This window comes from Harpia harpyja, chromosome 4, assembly GCF_026419915.1.
Source record: "Harpia harpyja isolate bHarHar1 chromosome 4, bHarHar1 primary haplotype, whole genome shotgun sequence".
NCBI lineage: Eukaryota > Metazoa > Chordata > Aves > Accipitriformes > Accipitridae > Harpia > Harpia harpyja.
In genome coordinates, this window is record NC_068943.1 from 34,876,921 (window position 1) to 34,891,217 (window position 14,297).

Consider the following 14,297-nt stretch of genomic DNA (forward strand, 5'->3'; position numbering starts at 1 on the left):
TTTTCTACTAACATAAGCAAGATTTGATTAACAAACGCTTATCTATTATCACAATGGCGACGGCCCCTCCCTGGAAAGAGGGGGCTGCCGGGGGAGGGGCCGCGGCGGGGCCGGTGGGAGCCCAGGCAGGAGCGGAGCGGAGCAGAGCAGAGCAGAGCGGTGGCCGGGCTGCGGCTGCCCCTCGGGAGAAGGTGAGCGGGGCCGGGCGCCCCTCGGACCGCGAACGTCCCAGGCGGAGGTGGCCCGGGGGAGGTGGGGGCCGCCTGTGCCGAGGCCGGGGGGGGGGGCAGGGCCCTGGGGGCTCACGGGGGGCCGGGAGCACGTGGGCCGGGGGCGGCCCGGGCCCCGTGGCGGGGCTGCGCTATCGCCCGGCGGGTCCCGGGGAAAGCCCCGAGGAGGACGGCGGGGTCCGTGTCGGACGCGCGGAGCGGCAGCGGGGCGGGGCCGCGCCGTGCCGGAGCGGCGGCGGGCGCTGCCCGGAGCCGGAGCCGGGCGGGGGGTGCCGCGCCGTGCCGGAGCCGGCGGCGGGAGCGCGCCGGAGCTGCCCGGAGCGGCGCTGGGGGCTCGGCGGGGACTGCGGCTGCGCCGGCGTGGGGGTGGGCGGAAACGGAAGCGGCGTCCCCTCGGGGCTTGCCGGGAGCTGTAGTTTCCGCGGACTCGGCGGCAGGGCAGCCGCGTGGCTCTCGGGCGCGGCGTAGTCCTCGCTGCTGCTGCCGCCGCGGCCCCCGGAGTGCGACCAGGTCGGACTCAGGAGCGCTGCCGGTTTCGCGTGGTTTTCCGCGGGCTTCCCGCTGCGCCCGCTCCCCGACCAGCCCTCCCGGGCGCATGCGCCGTCCTGCGCGTGGGGCAGCCCGGTGTTCGCGCGCCGGCTCCGGCCCCGTCCGGCGCATGCGCGGTCCCCGGGAGCAGCATGACGGCGCGGGGGTCTCGGCGGCAGCGGGCGAGCGCCGGGACCGCGGGTGAGGCGAGCGATCCCCTCCGGCGGGGGCGGGGGCGGGGGCGAGGGGTGCCTCCTGCCCGCTGGCCGCCCGGGGCTGGCGGGACGGGAAGCTGCGAAGCGGCCGCCGCGGCAGGCTGCCGGTCCGCCGGAGGCGAGCCGGGCCAGGGCAGCGCCGGGGAGTTCCCCGAGAGAGAGCCGGTAGAAGGGAAGAGGGGACGGAGGCGGGCACCCCCCAGGCGCGGCCAGCGGGCGCCTGCCCGAGTCGCCAGAGCTCCCCCGGCCCCGCTCGGCCCGTGCGGCTGCCCCCAGCTCCAGCCCCTCCCCTGAAGCCTGCGCTGTAGCCGCAGGCAGCCCCCGAGCTCTGTCGCGAGGGCAGCAAGCTGGCCCTGCGGTGGTCTCGAGTCTCCCTTAACGGGGGTGCCGTTAGCAGCGGCGCGGGGAACGAGCGGCGTCTGCGGAAGCCCCTGCGGAAGGAGGGGCTCCGGCCAGGGTCGAGCTGCGGTAATAACGGTCACTGCTGCCTCTTTCCCTCTCCCAGAAGCCACACTGTGGGTGCGGTTGTCCGTTCGTCCCCTGGGGATGCCGTTGACTGCAGCAGCCTCAGGCTTGCGAGGCTACGTGTCTAGGAGGCCTCATCTCGTAAGAGCTGTGAGACGCTCGCGTGTTCCGTTACGTGGAGGACAGCCAAGCGACGGGAGTTCCAGAAGAGGAAGGGAGGAGAGAAGGAGAAAGAAGCGTCTGAGCTGACAAGGTCTCCTGGCAGCTCCAAGAGCGAGAGCTGTGGTGAGTCCTGGGCCCTCGAGGCCCTGTTGCTCCTCTTGTGCGTCCTGGGCCCTCCCTCCCCCTCTCCTGGCCCCCTCGCTTTCCCATGCTGCTGTGACATTTGGGTTTTTTTGGGTGGTGTTTGTGGTTTTTTTTTTTTTTGTCTTCCCTGTACCTCTCCTCTTCTGTCTATTCTCTTGTCCTGCTCCCTCTTCCTCTCCCCCTTTCTCTCTCTTGTTCGACTGCCCCCCTTCCTTTTTCTCTCTGCGTTCTTGTCCTGCTCCCTCTCCCTCTTCCCCCCCCCGCCGCCCCCCATCTTTCTCCTGCAGCCAGTCGCTGTTTTTTCCTTTTCCATCTCCTTGTCCTGATCTGCATCCACCTCTTTCCCCACCTCCCAATTTCTCTGGCCTGTTCCCTGGCGTTCTTTTCCTCTCTGCGCCTGTACGTGCCGCTCTGTGTCCCTGCCTTCCTGTCTCTCTTCTTTCTACTTTCTCTTTCTCTCTCTATCCCTTTGTCTTGCTCGCTGTTGCTGTTTATTTTTGTCATTCTGGATCTCACTGTCCCCGTCCTCCTTCCTGTTCATCTCTTACTCTCTCTGACCCTTTGTGCTGCTTCCTGCCCCTTTTTTATTCACCCTCCCTCTCTCTGCAGGGCTCCTGATACTTCTCTTTCTAAATTTCCCAACCCCCTGTGCTTCTCATGGTCTCTGTCTCTGTCTCTCTCTCTCTCTCGTTCTCATTGTTCTTGTCTGTTGCTCTGTCTTGCTTCCTGTCCCGTCGTTTCTCGCTGTATCCCTTTGTCCCGCTCCCTGCTCGTATTTGTATTCCTCTCTGTCCTGAGGACCGTCCCAGTTTTTTATCTCCGTCCTGCCGCTGTCCTGATTTGTCCTTCTCTGCCATGTTCCCTGTCCCTCTTTCTGTCTCTTTTCCTCTGTCCCTGCTACTTATTTCTCCATCTCTGTCCAGACCCCTGTCCCTTCCCCCCTGCCCCGCCTTGCTGTCCCTCTGCCTTGCTTTCTTTCGCTACCTTTTCTGTCTGTCTCTCTCTGCCCCGTTCCCTCTCCCGTCCTTTCTAACTGTGTGCCCCTGTCCAGCTAGCTGTCTCTTCTTTCTTTTTTCTGTTCCTCAGTATTTTTTTCTTTTTCTGTATCTCTCTCCCACTGCCCATCGCAGTTGGTTTTCTCCCCTCCGATGCTGGCCTGCTCTTTGTCCCTTTTGTCTCTCTCTGTCCTTCTGTCGTGCTCCCTGTGTCTATTTAATCCCTTCACCTCTGTCCTGCAGCCCATCGCTGTTTTTTTTTTCTCTTCCGTCCCTTTGTCCTGCTCCCTGTCCTTGTGTCTCTTTCCCTTGGTTCTGCCTCCCATCCCTTTTTCCTTTCTTGCTCCATCTCTCTGTCCTGCTCCCTATCCCTCTCACGCTCTCTCTGTTTCTGTGTCCGTCTCCTTGCCTTTCCCCACGTTCTCTGTCTTGTTCCCTCTTTGGTTTTCTTGTTTTCCGGGTGGCTGGGCCCGGCTACCCGCGGGGGTGCTTCGGCTTGGGGGTTTGGGGTGGGGGCCTGGCCGTGCCGGCCATGGCCGGGAAATAAAGCCTGAAACGGCAATCGTGAAGCGACGCCCTGCCTGTGCTGGGGCTGCCCCGCAGAGGCGTGGGGCCAGGCCCTCCGCAGGTCCTGAGCACTCCCCAAAACTGCGCGTGGGGCCCTGGGGGTGCAGGGCTGTGGGGTGGCTACGCTCGGCGTCGCCCGTGGGCGCTGCAGGGTCAGAAATGGAGAACAAGTTTTCTGTTCCTGGGGCTTGACAACAGGCCCGCCTGGCTGATTTTGGGGCTCGGAAACAGACCGAGCTGCTGCGCGGCTTTGGGCCCAGAAACAGAGGTCCGGCCCTGCGTTTTTGGGCCTTGAGAACAGGCTCGGCAGCCGGGTTTTTTGGCTCCCAAATGGGCCCCGAGTCAGCCGGCGTGGGGGCCAAAAGCGGGAGCCGGCTTGGCTGGTTTGGCAGGCGGGTGGGAGGGTGTGGGGAGCTGCGGGGGGAAGCAGGGGGTGGGCAGGGTGCGTGGACCCTCCCCGGAGATGGGGGTCTGGTTGTGTCGGACGCCGAAGTTCGGGAGGCCGGCACGCAGCAGGCTGAACTCAACATCTGCGATGGTCTGTGGGGGGGAAAGGCGCTTTTCAGACCCCACGTGCCCTCTTTGAGTGCAGCTCTTCTTTCTGCGCTGCTCAGAATAGTTGTTCAGTAATTAATCGCCCAAACTAACGCATATTTATACGGCGTGTAACTCTGATGTTTAATCCTAATGCTCCGGTTTTGACAGCAGTTGATATACAAGCTTATGGAAAGCCCAGGCCGTTGCACATAGCTGGAGCTTGTAAGGAGAAGCAGCTGAAATCAGCCGGAGCTTCAGTGCGGATCTGGGGCTTCAGTGAGCCAGAACTGTAGCAAGCGGGAGCTGGAACGAGGCGGGGTGTCCGCTGTCTGGAGCATGTGTTAGCCAGAGGCAAAAGTACCTGCGGCTGTAACGAGCAGGAGTCGCGATGAGCTGGAGCGTCTTTTCGATGGAGCGTCCGTCGGCCGGACCGCGCTCCCAGCACGGCCGAAGAGCGGCCGGGCGCAGGCAGGGCTGTCTGCAGCGAGCGGCTCCGAGCAGCAGGGAGGTGAGTTGTCCTTCTGCCAGCAGGGAGCCCGGCCTCTTCCCTCGGGGATGCGATCCACGCCACGCTCCTCTCTCTGCGTGGAGGGTCTCGCCTGGTCCGTTCCCGCGGGCAGAAGCGAGGTGGGGGTCCCCCGGCTCTCCTGGGGCAGCCCCCCCCTGCGAGGGGGCGCGGGCGAGGTGTCGTCGTCCCCTCGGTACCGGGCAAAGGGGAGAGAAACCGGCCGGTGGGAGCTCCTGGGGTGCAGAGCCCTTCCGGCAGAATCCTCCCCTGTCTTTTCACCGTTGGCTGGGTGTGACAAGCAGGTTCATTTCTTTGTCTCCTCTTTTCCCAGTGTCACCTTCCGCATCACACGAAGAAAATCCTGTGTGGTTAATTCCGCTTGCTGCTCAGGTAATCGCATGTATCGGGCTGGGGGAGCGGAGAGAAACACTTGTGAGTTCGAGGGCACTACAGATGCTCCACGTTAAACCCACAGAAAAGGCAAATTTGCTGCTAGTGCAGAAGAGCTGATGGAAAAATTGCTGTTAACAGATCGTGCCCTGTTCCTGAACTGGTCCCTTGATATGTTTGTGTTTCAGGTGAAAGAACGAAAATTCATGTCTGGTAAATTCAGAGCTGCCTGTTAGCTTCTTTAGGGTCGAGTGTTTCTCTTCTCTCTGTTCATACTGATTTTATGGGCAAGCTGGAGATAGCCTTTTATTTTTTTATGTATAACTGAATTTTTAGGAATATGTGGTGTCCCTGTAGTTCACTTTTGAGCACCTAGATGCCAGTAGAAATGTAATGGGTGAAACATGATGGAAACTGGTACTTAAACTTGATTTTTATTTGTATTTTTTTTTTTTCTTCCCCATTAAGAGTGGTGATGGCGTGTTGTCCCGTGGCACAATCCCCATTCCGTTCAGTGGAGTCTTCAGTCTAGGCCTTTTAAGTAAAAAAGTTTGTCCTTCCAAAAAAGGACTAGTCGTTCATCGGACCGAGGCGTAGACTTGGAGAGTCGCTTAAGTACGTGATCGGAATTAAAGCCAACTTTCAGTTAATGTTGCTGCTGTTGGTCTTTGCTTTCATTGCTTTTTCCACCACTCTGTCATGGTTGGGAGCTCTGAATCGTAATTTTTTTCAGTCTCTAGCACATTCCACCCCCCCCAAAAAAAGGAGAGGCAGTGTCTAAAAGTGAATTAGTTTCCTCACAAATGCGTGAGTAAATAAAATCTGAGTTATGATGATTAAAACCATAAAAATGACACCAGTCCTGCAGATCTGGACTATTTCTGAACAGGCATTCATCACACGCAAAAGTCGTCAGGGTACGGGTCACCTGCGCTTCATGCTCTGACGAGACAAAATGCTGAGGCAGGGATGAGCTCTGAAAGAAAAAAAAAAAAAAGGATACAGGGTCACGGTTTTGTTTTGTTGTTGTTTGTTTTTAAAGAGTGCATTATTGACTGGTGCCAGCCTGCAGAGCTCTTCTGCTGCCTGACCTCTCCTTCTCTTTCATGGCTGTAATTGTCATTTGGATAATCGTAGAAGAGCAATTAAGTTACTTGCCTCTGTGAATGTGCTGGTAATACCAGGAAGGCAAATGCTTGAACCAGTAGTGAATAACTTGGCTACAAGTAGAATTCCTGAAGGAAGAACAGCAGCAGCAACAGGAAGCAAATAGCAAGTGACCAAAAATTTGCATGTGTCAAACGCATCAAAGCTTTATTGCCAAATGTTGTTTGGCAATATGTTCCAAATGGCTTTTTTTTGGTAAACGTAAATTTTCAGGAAGTTCAGGGTTGTGTGTGGCAAAACGCGTCCCTCTGCATACGCATCCTGCTACGTAAATAGCATGGGTCAATGGCAAGTCCAGCGGCAGGGCTGTTGTTCCCTACTCTCGACGTTGCCGTAGTAGCGTTGCGGTATTGAGACCTTAACGGACGGGCTGAGGAATGGAAGGAGAATGCCCGTTTTCTGTAAGGGCTCAGAATGCCGACCCTTTTCTCTGCCTGCCGCTCCCCTGCGCGTGAGATGAAGCTGTTTTATTTTTCTCCCTTGTTCCTGGTCTAAATATTTCTGGAGCTGTTGCTGCTGTGGGTTTGCAATTTGTGTTACTGCGTTTTTGTAGCATTCTAGCGATGGGTCGTTTCTACTGTGGCGAAGCATCGAGATACGGTTTTCGGTTTAAAGCGTCAGAAACTACATTCACCGAAACCGGTAACTGGCGGCGTAGGTGAAACCGATCTGGCGCGTGCAGCTGTGCTCGCAGGGATCCTCGGTGGCTCCTCATCAAAACGGCAAGGGGTGTGTGTGTGGACATCCGTAGGGTTGCGCTCTGGGTCCGAGAGCGTTAACGTGTTTTTGCTGTTGGAAGATGGAATGGAGCGTGTGCCTGTTAAATCTCAGGGCAGTCAAAAGCTGGGAGGGACCCTGAGCGGGTTTGGTGGCACAACTGCGGTTTTAAAAGATCTTGACCGTTTGGAGCAACGGCCTGGAAAAAATCATTCCTTTTTTGCAACGAGGCAGTTCACAAGGACAGATGTGTTGCTGTGCTCTTTAGCAAAAATACTCGACTTAGGACATATAGGGTGATGAAGTCTTGGCTATACTAAGGCTTGAGAAAATGTATGTAGGTCTCTATGTCTGTCACCTGTGTTTATCTCGGAAAGTGAGTTCTAGTGAAACTAAAGTTACCAATGAGTCCAAAAAAAAAAAAAAAAAAAAGGCACGGTTGTCTGAAAAATGCAAAAGCTTTAGTGGCCTGTGTCAACAGCTGTACTGAAGATGATGCAAAAATACTTTTTGCTCTGCTCAGTCGTACTGTCTTCACAAACCTTCACAAAAAAAGGCAGCTTTGGATTCCTACCCAGTTTTATGCTAAAGTTTTGTTTTGTTTTGTTTTTTTGTTTGTTGGGGTTTTTTTTCCCCCCTCTCTCAGGTGGATGTCAGCTGCCACCATTTCACCGTGGTTGCCCTTTCTTCTGCCGTGAAAGTACAAGACAGATGGAAAGATTCCGTAGTGGTCTGCAAGTACAAGGTACGCCTACGATGTGTGTCTGCATTTTTCCAAAGGTACTTGTAGTATGGACTTTAAAGTTAACATTAAGAATGTGCCAACTCTCCTTCCACATTTTTTCTGTGAAATATTTTAATACGAATACTAAAACTAAGGTCTGTTCTGGAGCACGTTACGCCTACGCCAAGTTGACTTCCCTCTGTCTATTTCCTCTTCCTGAAAGCATGTAATCTTCTGTTTCCGTGCGCTTACTAGTAAATGATACCGTGAAAATAATTTTGTACTAAAAGAGGGGAGAAACTGTTCGTAAGAGTTCAGCTGTTCAGAAGAAACGGGCTTTGTTTTCACGATAAAAGCTTTATGCTTCTGCAGTCAATGAGTTTTTTTAAATATCTTATAGGAGTACTCGACAACCTTACTGAGATAACTAGCACCTGTACTAAAAGCAATCAAGGTCAAAGAAGAGACGCGGACAAAACAGGACAAACTGGCGTCGCTTCCGTGTGTTTTCCAGGTTTTCCCAGGAAGCATCAGCAGCCTTGTAACTAGTGACAGTGAGTCCTGAGGTGGTTTTGGTGAGTTACTGCTTCAATAATGTATTTTTATTTGATGTATATAAACATGGGCACACCCTTTTAGTGTAAAGTGAATTATTGAGATTTATTCTTTATTTTTCATTTTGCTTTTTGAAGTTTTCCACTTCACTTTCAGCTTTATTCACCAAACAAGCAAGATGCAAAGCAGCAGCAGCAGCGCGAGGGCTGTAGCTGTTGCGGTGGATCCGTAAGCGTAGATTCTGATTGCGTACGACCTCGTCCCGCAGCCTCCCAGGGTTATCTCCCTGCAGCAGTGCTGTAAGGAAGGGAGGAGACATTTTCCGACACTGGCAAGAATGTTTACTTGTATGCTAAGAAGGTGTTCAAAATGGTATCAATTAGCCTAAACACTGATTTTAAGCGTTCAAATCGCTCTTAACTTTTAAAGGAGGTGGTGTATTTCGAGCTGACCTGTTTACCTGGAATCCTCCTTTAGATCAGCGACTCTCCTTGTGCACCCCCAGCCTCCGCTGGCAGGGCGGTATGAGAAGCTGGAAGGTTCTTGACTTAGTATAAACACTGCTTAGCAACAACTAAAGCGTCGGTGTGTTGTCAACATTGTTCTCATCCTAAATCCAAAATGGCCCTGTACCAGCTACTCAGAAGAAAATTAACTTTATTCCAGCCAAAACCAGGACAACCCCAAACCCCCTGGAGTACCGGTGGGCGTACCGGTACTACACCGGATTACCGGCGCGGGTTATCGCTACCACCCCGGAGTACCGGGCGGGGGGCGGGGGTGGGGTACCAGTACTAGCCTGGAGTACCGGCGGGCGGTACCAGTACTAGACCGGATTACCGGTATGGGTACAAGTACTACACCGCAGGATCAGGTATGGGATGCCAGGCCTACCCTGGAGCATCAGGTAAGGATACCAGGTCTACCCCGCCGGCGCCAGCTAGGGAGGCCAGGTATACCCCACCGGCGTCGGATAGGGAGGCCAGGTCTACCCCGCCGGCGCCGGCTTGAAAGGCCAGGTATACTCCCCCGGTGCTAGCTTGGCAGGCACGGTCTGCCCCGCCGGCGCCGGGTAGGGAGGCCAGGTCTACCCCGTCGGCGCCGGCAGGGAAACCAGGTCTACCCCGCCGGCGCCGGCTAGGGAGGTCCGGTCTTCCCCGCCGGCGCCGGGTATTGAGGCCAGGTCTACCCCGGCCGTGCCGGCTAGGGACACCAGGCCTACCCCCGAGCATCAGGTAGGGATAGCCGGCATATCCCAGAGGCTCAGGTAGGGAGGTCGGGCCTACCTCCGATAGCCCGTAGGGATAGCAAGTGTACCCCGGAGTACCCGTGGCGGTACCGGTGCTACCCCGGAGTACCGGTGGGGGGGTACCGGTACTACCCTGGAGTACCGGTGGGCGTACCGGTACTACACCAGATTACCGGCGCGGGTTATCGCTACCACCCCGGAGTACCGGGCAGGGGTGGGGGTACCGGTACTAGCCCGGAGTACCGGCGGGCGGTACCGGTACTAGACCGGATTACGGGTGTGGGTACAGGTACTACACTGCAGGATCAGGTATGGGATGCCAGGCCTACCCTGGAGCATCAGGTAAGGATACCAGGTCTAACCCGCCCGCGCCGGCAGTGAGGCCAGTTCTACCCTACCGGCGCCGGCAGGGAGGCCAGGTCTACCCCGCCGGCGCCAGCTAGGGAGGCCAGGTCTACCCCGCTGGCGCCGGGTAGGGAGGTGTCCTGGTTTCAGCTGGGATAGAGTATAACTGTCTTCCTAGTAGCTGGTACAGTGCTATGTTTTGAGTTCAGAACAAAGAATGTTGATAACACTGATGTTTTCAGTTGTTGCTCAGTAGTGTTTAGACTAATGTCAAGGATTTTTCAGCTTCTCATGCCCAGCCAGTGAGAAAGCTGGAGGGGCACAAGAAGTTGGCACAGGACACAGCCAGGGCACCTGACCCAAACTGGCCAACGGTGTATTCCATACCATGTGACGTCCCATCCAGTATAGGAACGGGGAAGTGGGGGGCAGGGATTCGCCGCTCGGGGACTGGCTGGGTGCCGGTCGGCGGGTGGTGAGCAATTGCACTGCGCATCATTTGTATGTTCCAATGCTTTCATTATTGCTGTTGTCATTTTATTAGTGTTATCATTATCATTATTAGTTTCTTCTTTTCTGTTCTATTAAACCGCTCTTATCTCAACCCACGGGTTTTGCTTCTTTTCCCGATTTTCTCCGCCATCCCACTGGGTGGGGGGGAGTGAGTGAGCGGCTGCGTGGTGTTTAGTTGCTGGCTGGGGTTAAACCACGACAGGAGGCCCGGTCTACCCCGCCGGCGCCGGCTTGGGAGGCCCGGTCTACCCCGCTGGCGCCGGGTAGGGAGGCCAGGTCTACCCCGCCAGCGCTGGCAGGGAGGCCAGGTCTACCCCGCCCATTTGGTTTTGGAGACCAGGTTTACCCCATCTGCACGGGTAGGGAGACCAGGTCTATTCCACCCGCGTGGGTAGGTAAGACAGGTCTACCCCGCCCGCGCCGGATAGGAGGTAAGGTCTACCACGCCTGCGCGGGTAGGGAGGCCAGGTCTACAACGCCCGCGCAGTTAGGGAGGCCAGGTTTACCCCGCTAGCGCGAGTATGGAGGCCAGGTCTATCCTGCCGCTGCCGGCAGGGTGGCCAGGTCTACCCCGCCGGAGCCGGCAGGGGGGCTAGGTCTATCCCACCAACGGAAATAGGGAAGCCAGGTCTAACCCGCCCGCGTGGGTAGGAAGCCCATGTCTACCTCGCCGGGGCCTGCAGGGAGGCAAGGTCTACATCGCCGGCGCGGTTAAGGAGGCCAGGACTACCCCGCCCGTGAGGGTAGGGAGGAGAGGTCTGTGCCCGCGGGGTAGGGAGGCCAGGTCTGCCCCACTGGCGCTGGCAGGGAGACCAGGTTTACCTCGCCCGCAGGGGTAGTGAGGCCAGGTCTAGCCCTATCGCAGGGTAAGGGAGGCCAGGTCTGCCCCACTGCAGGGGCAGGGAGGCCAGATCTATCCTGCCCGTGCAGGTAGGGAGGTAAGGTCTACCCTGCTGGCGCCAGCAGTGAGGCCAGGTCTATACCGATGGCGCTGGAAGGGAGGCCAGGTCTACCCGATCTGCTTGGGTAGGGAGGCCAGGACTACCCCGCGGGTGCCGGCAGGGAGGCCAGTTCTACCCCACCGGCGCAGGTAGGGAGGCCAGGTCTACACCACCGGCGCTGTCAGGGAGGCCAGGTCTACCCCGCCCGCGCGGTCAAGAAGGCCTGGTCTACCCCGCTGGCACCAGCAGGGAGGCAAGGTCTTCCCTGCCTGTGCAGGTAGGGAGGCCAGGTCTACCCAACTGGCGCTGGCAGGGAGGCCAGGTCTACACCGCCCGCGCGGGTAGGCAGGCCAGGTCTACCACGCCGGCGCCGGCAGGGAAGCCATGTCTACATCACCCGCGAGGGTAAGGAGGCCAGGACTACCCCGCCAACGACGGCAAGGAGGCCAGGTCTATACCGTAGGCGCCAGCAGGGAGGCCACGTCTACCCCGCCAGTGGGGACAGGGAGGACAGGTCTACCGTGGAGGTGCTCGCAGGAAGGCCAGGTCTACCCCGCACCCGGGGGTGTTGAGGCCAGGTCTACCTGGACCGCGCAGGTAGGGATGCCAGGTCTACCCCACCCGTGCAGGTATGGAGTCCAGGTCTACCCCGCTGGCGCCGGCAAGGAGGCCAAATCTACCCAGCCAGGGCGGGTAGGGAGCCCAGCTCTATTCCGCCCGCGCAGATGTGGAGGCCATGTCTACCCCGCCCGCGCAGAAAGGGAGGCCAGGTCTACCCCGCAGCCCCAGCAGGGAGGCCAGGTCCACACAGCCCACGCGTGTAGTAGGCCAGGTCTACCCCGCCGGTGCCGGCAGGGAGGGCAGGTCTACGCTGCCCGCACGGGTTGGGAGGCCAGGTCTACCATGTCCGCATGGGTAAGGAGGCCAGGTCTATCCCGCCTGTGCAGATAGGAAGGCCAGGTCTACCCTGCCTGCGCAGTTAGGGAAGCCAGGTCTACCCCTCCCGCGCGGGTAGCGGGGCCAGTTCTACCCTAGCGCCGCCAGCAAGGAGGCCAGGTCTACACAGCCTACATGGGTAGGGAAGCCAGGTCTACCCCGCCCGCGCGGGCAGGGAGGCCAGGTCTACCCCGCCCGCACGGCTAGGGAGGACAGGTCTACCCCGCCGGCGGGCATGGATGCCAGGTCTACCCCGCGGGCGCTGGCAGGGAGGGCAGGTCAACCCTGCCTGCGCAGATCAGGACAGGTCTACACCGCCGGCGCCGGAAGGGAGGCTTGGCCTACCCCGCCTGCGTGGTTAGGAAGGCCAGGTCTACCCCTCCCGCGCGGTTAGGGAGGCCAGGTCTACCCTGCCCCTGCAGATAGGGAGGCCAGGTCTACCCCGCCAGCGCTGGCAGGGAGGCCAGGTCTACCCCGCCCGCGAGAGTATGGAGGCCAGGTCTACCCCGCCGGACCAGGCAGGGAGGCCAGGTCTACCCCGCCCGCGAGAGTATGGAGGCCAGGTCTACCCCGCCGGACCAGGCAGGGAGGCCAGGTCTACCCCGCCGGACCAGGCAGGGAGGCCAGGTCTACCCCGACGGAGCCGGCAGGGAGGCCAGGTCTACCGCGCCAGCGCCGGCAGGGAGGCCAGGTCTTCCCCACCCACGCGGGTAGGGAGGCCAGGTCTACCCTGCCGGCGCCAGCAGCGAGGCCAGGTCTACCCCGCCCGTGGGAATAGGGAGCACAGGTCTACCCAGCCGGAGCCGGCAGGGAGGCTAGGTCTTCCCCACCCATGCGGGTAGGGAGGCCAGGTCTACCCTGCCGGTGCCGGCAGCGAGGCCAGGTCTACCCCGCCCGTGGGAATAGGGAGCACAGGTCTACCCAGCCGGAGCTGGCAGGGAGGCTAGGTCTACCCCGCCCGCGCAGGTAGGGAGGCCAGGTCTACCTCGCCCACATGGGTAGGGAGGCCAGGTCTTTCCCGCCTGTGCAGGTAGGGAGGCCACGTCTACCCAGCCCGCGCGAATAGGGAGGCCAGGCATACCCCGCTGGCAGGGGCAGGGAGGCCAGGTCTAGCCTGCCGCCGCCAGCAGGGAGGCCAGGTCTACCCTGCCGCGGGGGTAGGGTGGCCAGGTCTAGCCCGCTGCCGCCAGCAGGGAGGCCAGGTCTACCCTGCCGCGGGAGTAGGGTGGCCAGGTCTAGCCCGCCGCCGCCAGCAGTGAGGCCAGATCTACCCTGCTCGTGTGGGTAAGGAGGCCAGGTCTACCCTACCTGCACCAGCAGGGAGGCCTGGTCCACCCTACCCGCGCAGGTAAGGAGGCCAGGTATACCCCACCAGCGCTGGATGGGAGGGCAGGTCTACCCTCCCGACGCCGGCAGCGAGACCATTTCTACCCCACCCACGAGGGTAGGGAGGCCCACGGTTACACTGGCAGCGCTGGCAGGGAGGCCAGGTCTACACCTCCGACCCCGGCAGGGAGGCCATGTCTACCCCGCCCACGCGGGTAGGGAGGCCAGGTCTACCCAGCCTGCACTTGAATGGATTGCAATCTACCCTGTTCGTGCAGGTAGGGAGGCCAGGTGAACCTCGCTGGCGGGTGCAGGGAGGCCAGGTCTACCCCGCCAGCGCTGGCAGGGAGGGCAGGTCTACCCCGCCGGCACCGGCAGGGAGGCCAGGTCTACCCCGCCTGCGGGTGTAGGGAGGCCAGGTCTACCCTGCCTGCGCTGATAGGGAGCCAGTTCTACCTAGCCAGCGCGTGTAGGGTGGCCAGGTCTACCCCACCCACGTGTGTAGGGAGGCCAGGTCTACCCCACTGGCGCCGGCAGGGAGGACAGGTCTACCCCACTGGCGATGGCAGGGAGGCAAGGTCTAACCCGCCTGCGCTGGTTGGGCGGCCAGTTCTACCCCACCCACTCAGATAGGAAGGTCTGTTCTACCACGCCCGCGTGGGTAGGGAGGCCAGGTCTACCCCGCCGGAGCCGGCAGGGGGGCTAGGTCTATCCCGCCAACGGAAATAGGGAAGCCAGGTCTAACCCGCCCGTGCGGGTAGGGAGCCCATGTCTACCTCACTGGGGCCGGCAGGGAGGCAAGGTCTACATCGCCGGCGCGGTTAAGGAGGCCAGGACTACCCCGCTGTCACCGGCAGGGAGGCCAGGTCTACCCCACCGGTGCAGGCAGGGAGGTCAGGTGTACCCTGCCCGCGCGGGTAGGGAGGCCAGGTCTACCCCGCCGGCGCGGGTAGGGAGGCCAGGTCTACTCTGACGGCGCAAGCACGGAGGCCAGGTCTATCCTGCAGGCGCTGGCAGGGAGGCAAGGTCTACCCCTCCCGCGCAGATAAGGAGGCCAGGTCTACCCCGCCTATGCCAAAGAGG

The 14,297-nt window shown here is 59.5% G+C and overlaps 1 protein-coding gene across 2 annotated transcripts; it reads left to right on the forward strand.

Moving 5' to 3' along the window:
* Positions 1-1,872: 1,872 nt before the first annotated feature.
* LOC128141487 (uncharacterized) lies at positions 1,873-8,483 on the forward strand. 2 transcript variants are annotated; one of them, XR_008235074.1, is made up of 4 exons: positions 1,873-4,741; positions 7,272-7,370; positions 7,864-7,924; positions 8,061-8,483. XR_008235074.1 is itself a non-coding variant. In XM_052786233.1 (3 exons), the coding sequence occupies exons 1-3, from the start codon at positions 4,232-4,234 to the stop codon at positions 8,205-8,207; spliced, it is 756 nt and encodes a 251-aa protein (XP_052642193.1). In that variant the 5' UTR covers positions 1,873-4,231; the 3' UTR covers positions 8,208-8,483. The 2 variants fall into 2 exon arrangements, 1 of the variants encoding a protein (XP_052642193.1); XM_052786233.1 differs by lacking the exon at positions 7,864-7,924.
* The last annotated feature ends 5,814 nt before the right edge of the window (positions 8,484-14,297 follow it).

Bases quoted from the DNA above. Each gene is read 5' to 3' on its own strand.
- LOC128141487 (XM_052786233.1), top strand. From the start codon at position 4,232: ATGAGCTGGAGCGTCTTTTCGATGGAGCGTCCGTCGGCCGGACCGCGC. The intron at 4,742-7,271 runs GTAATCGCATGT...CCCCTCTCTCAG, and splicing joins TAATTCCGCTTGCTGCTCAG to GTGGATGTCAGCTGCCACCA. The intron at 7,371-8,060 runs GTACGCCTACGA...CTTCACTTTCAG, and splicing joins TAGTGGTCTGCAAGTACAAG to CTTTATTCACCAAACAAGCA.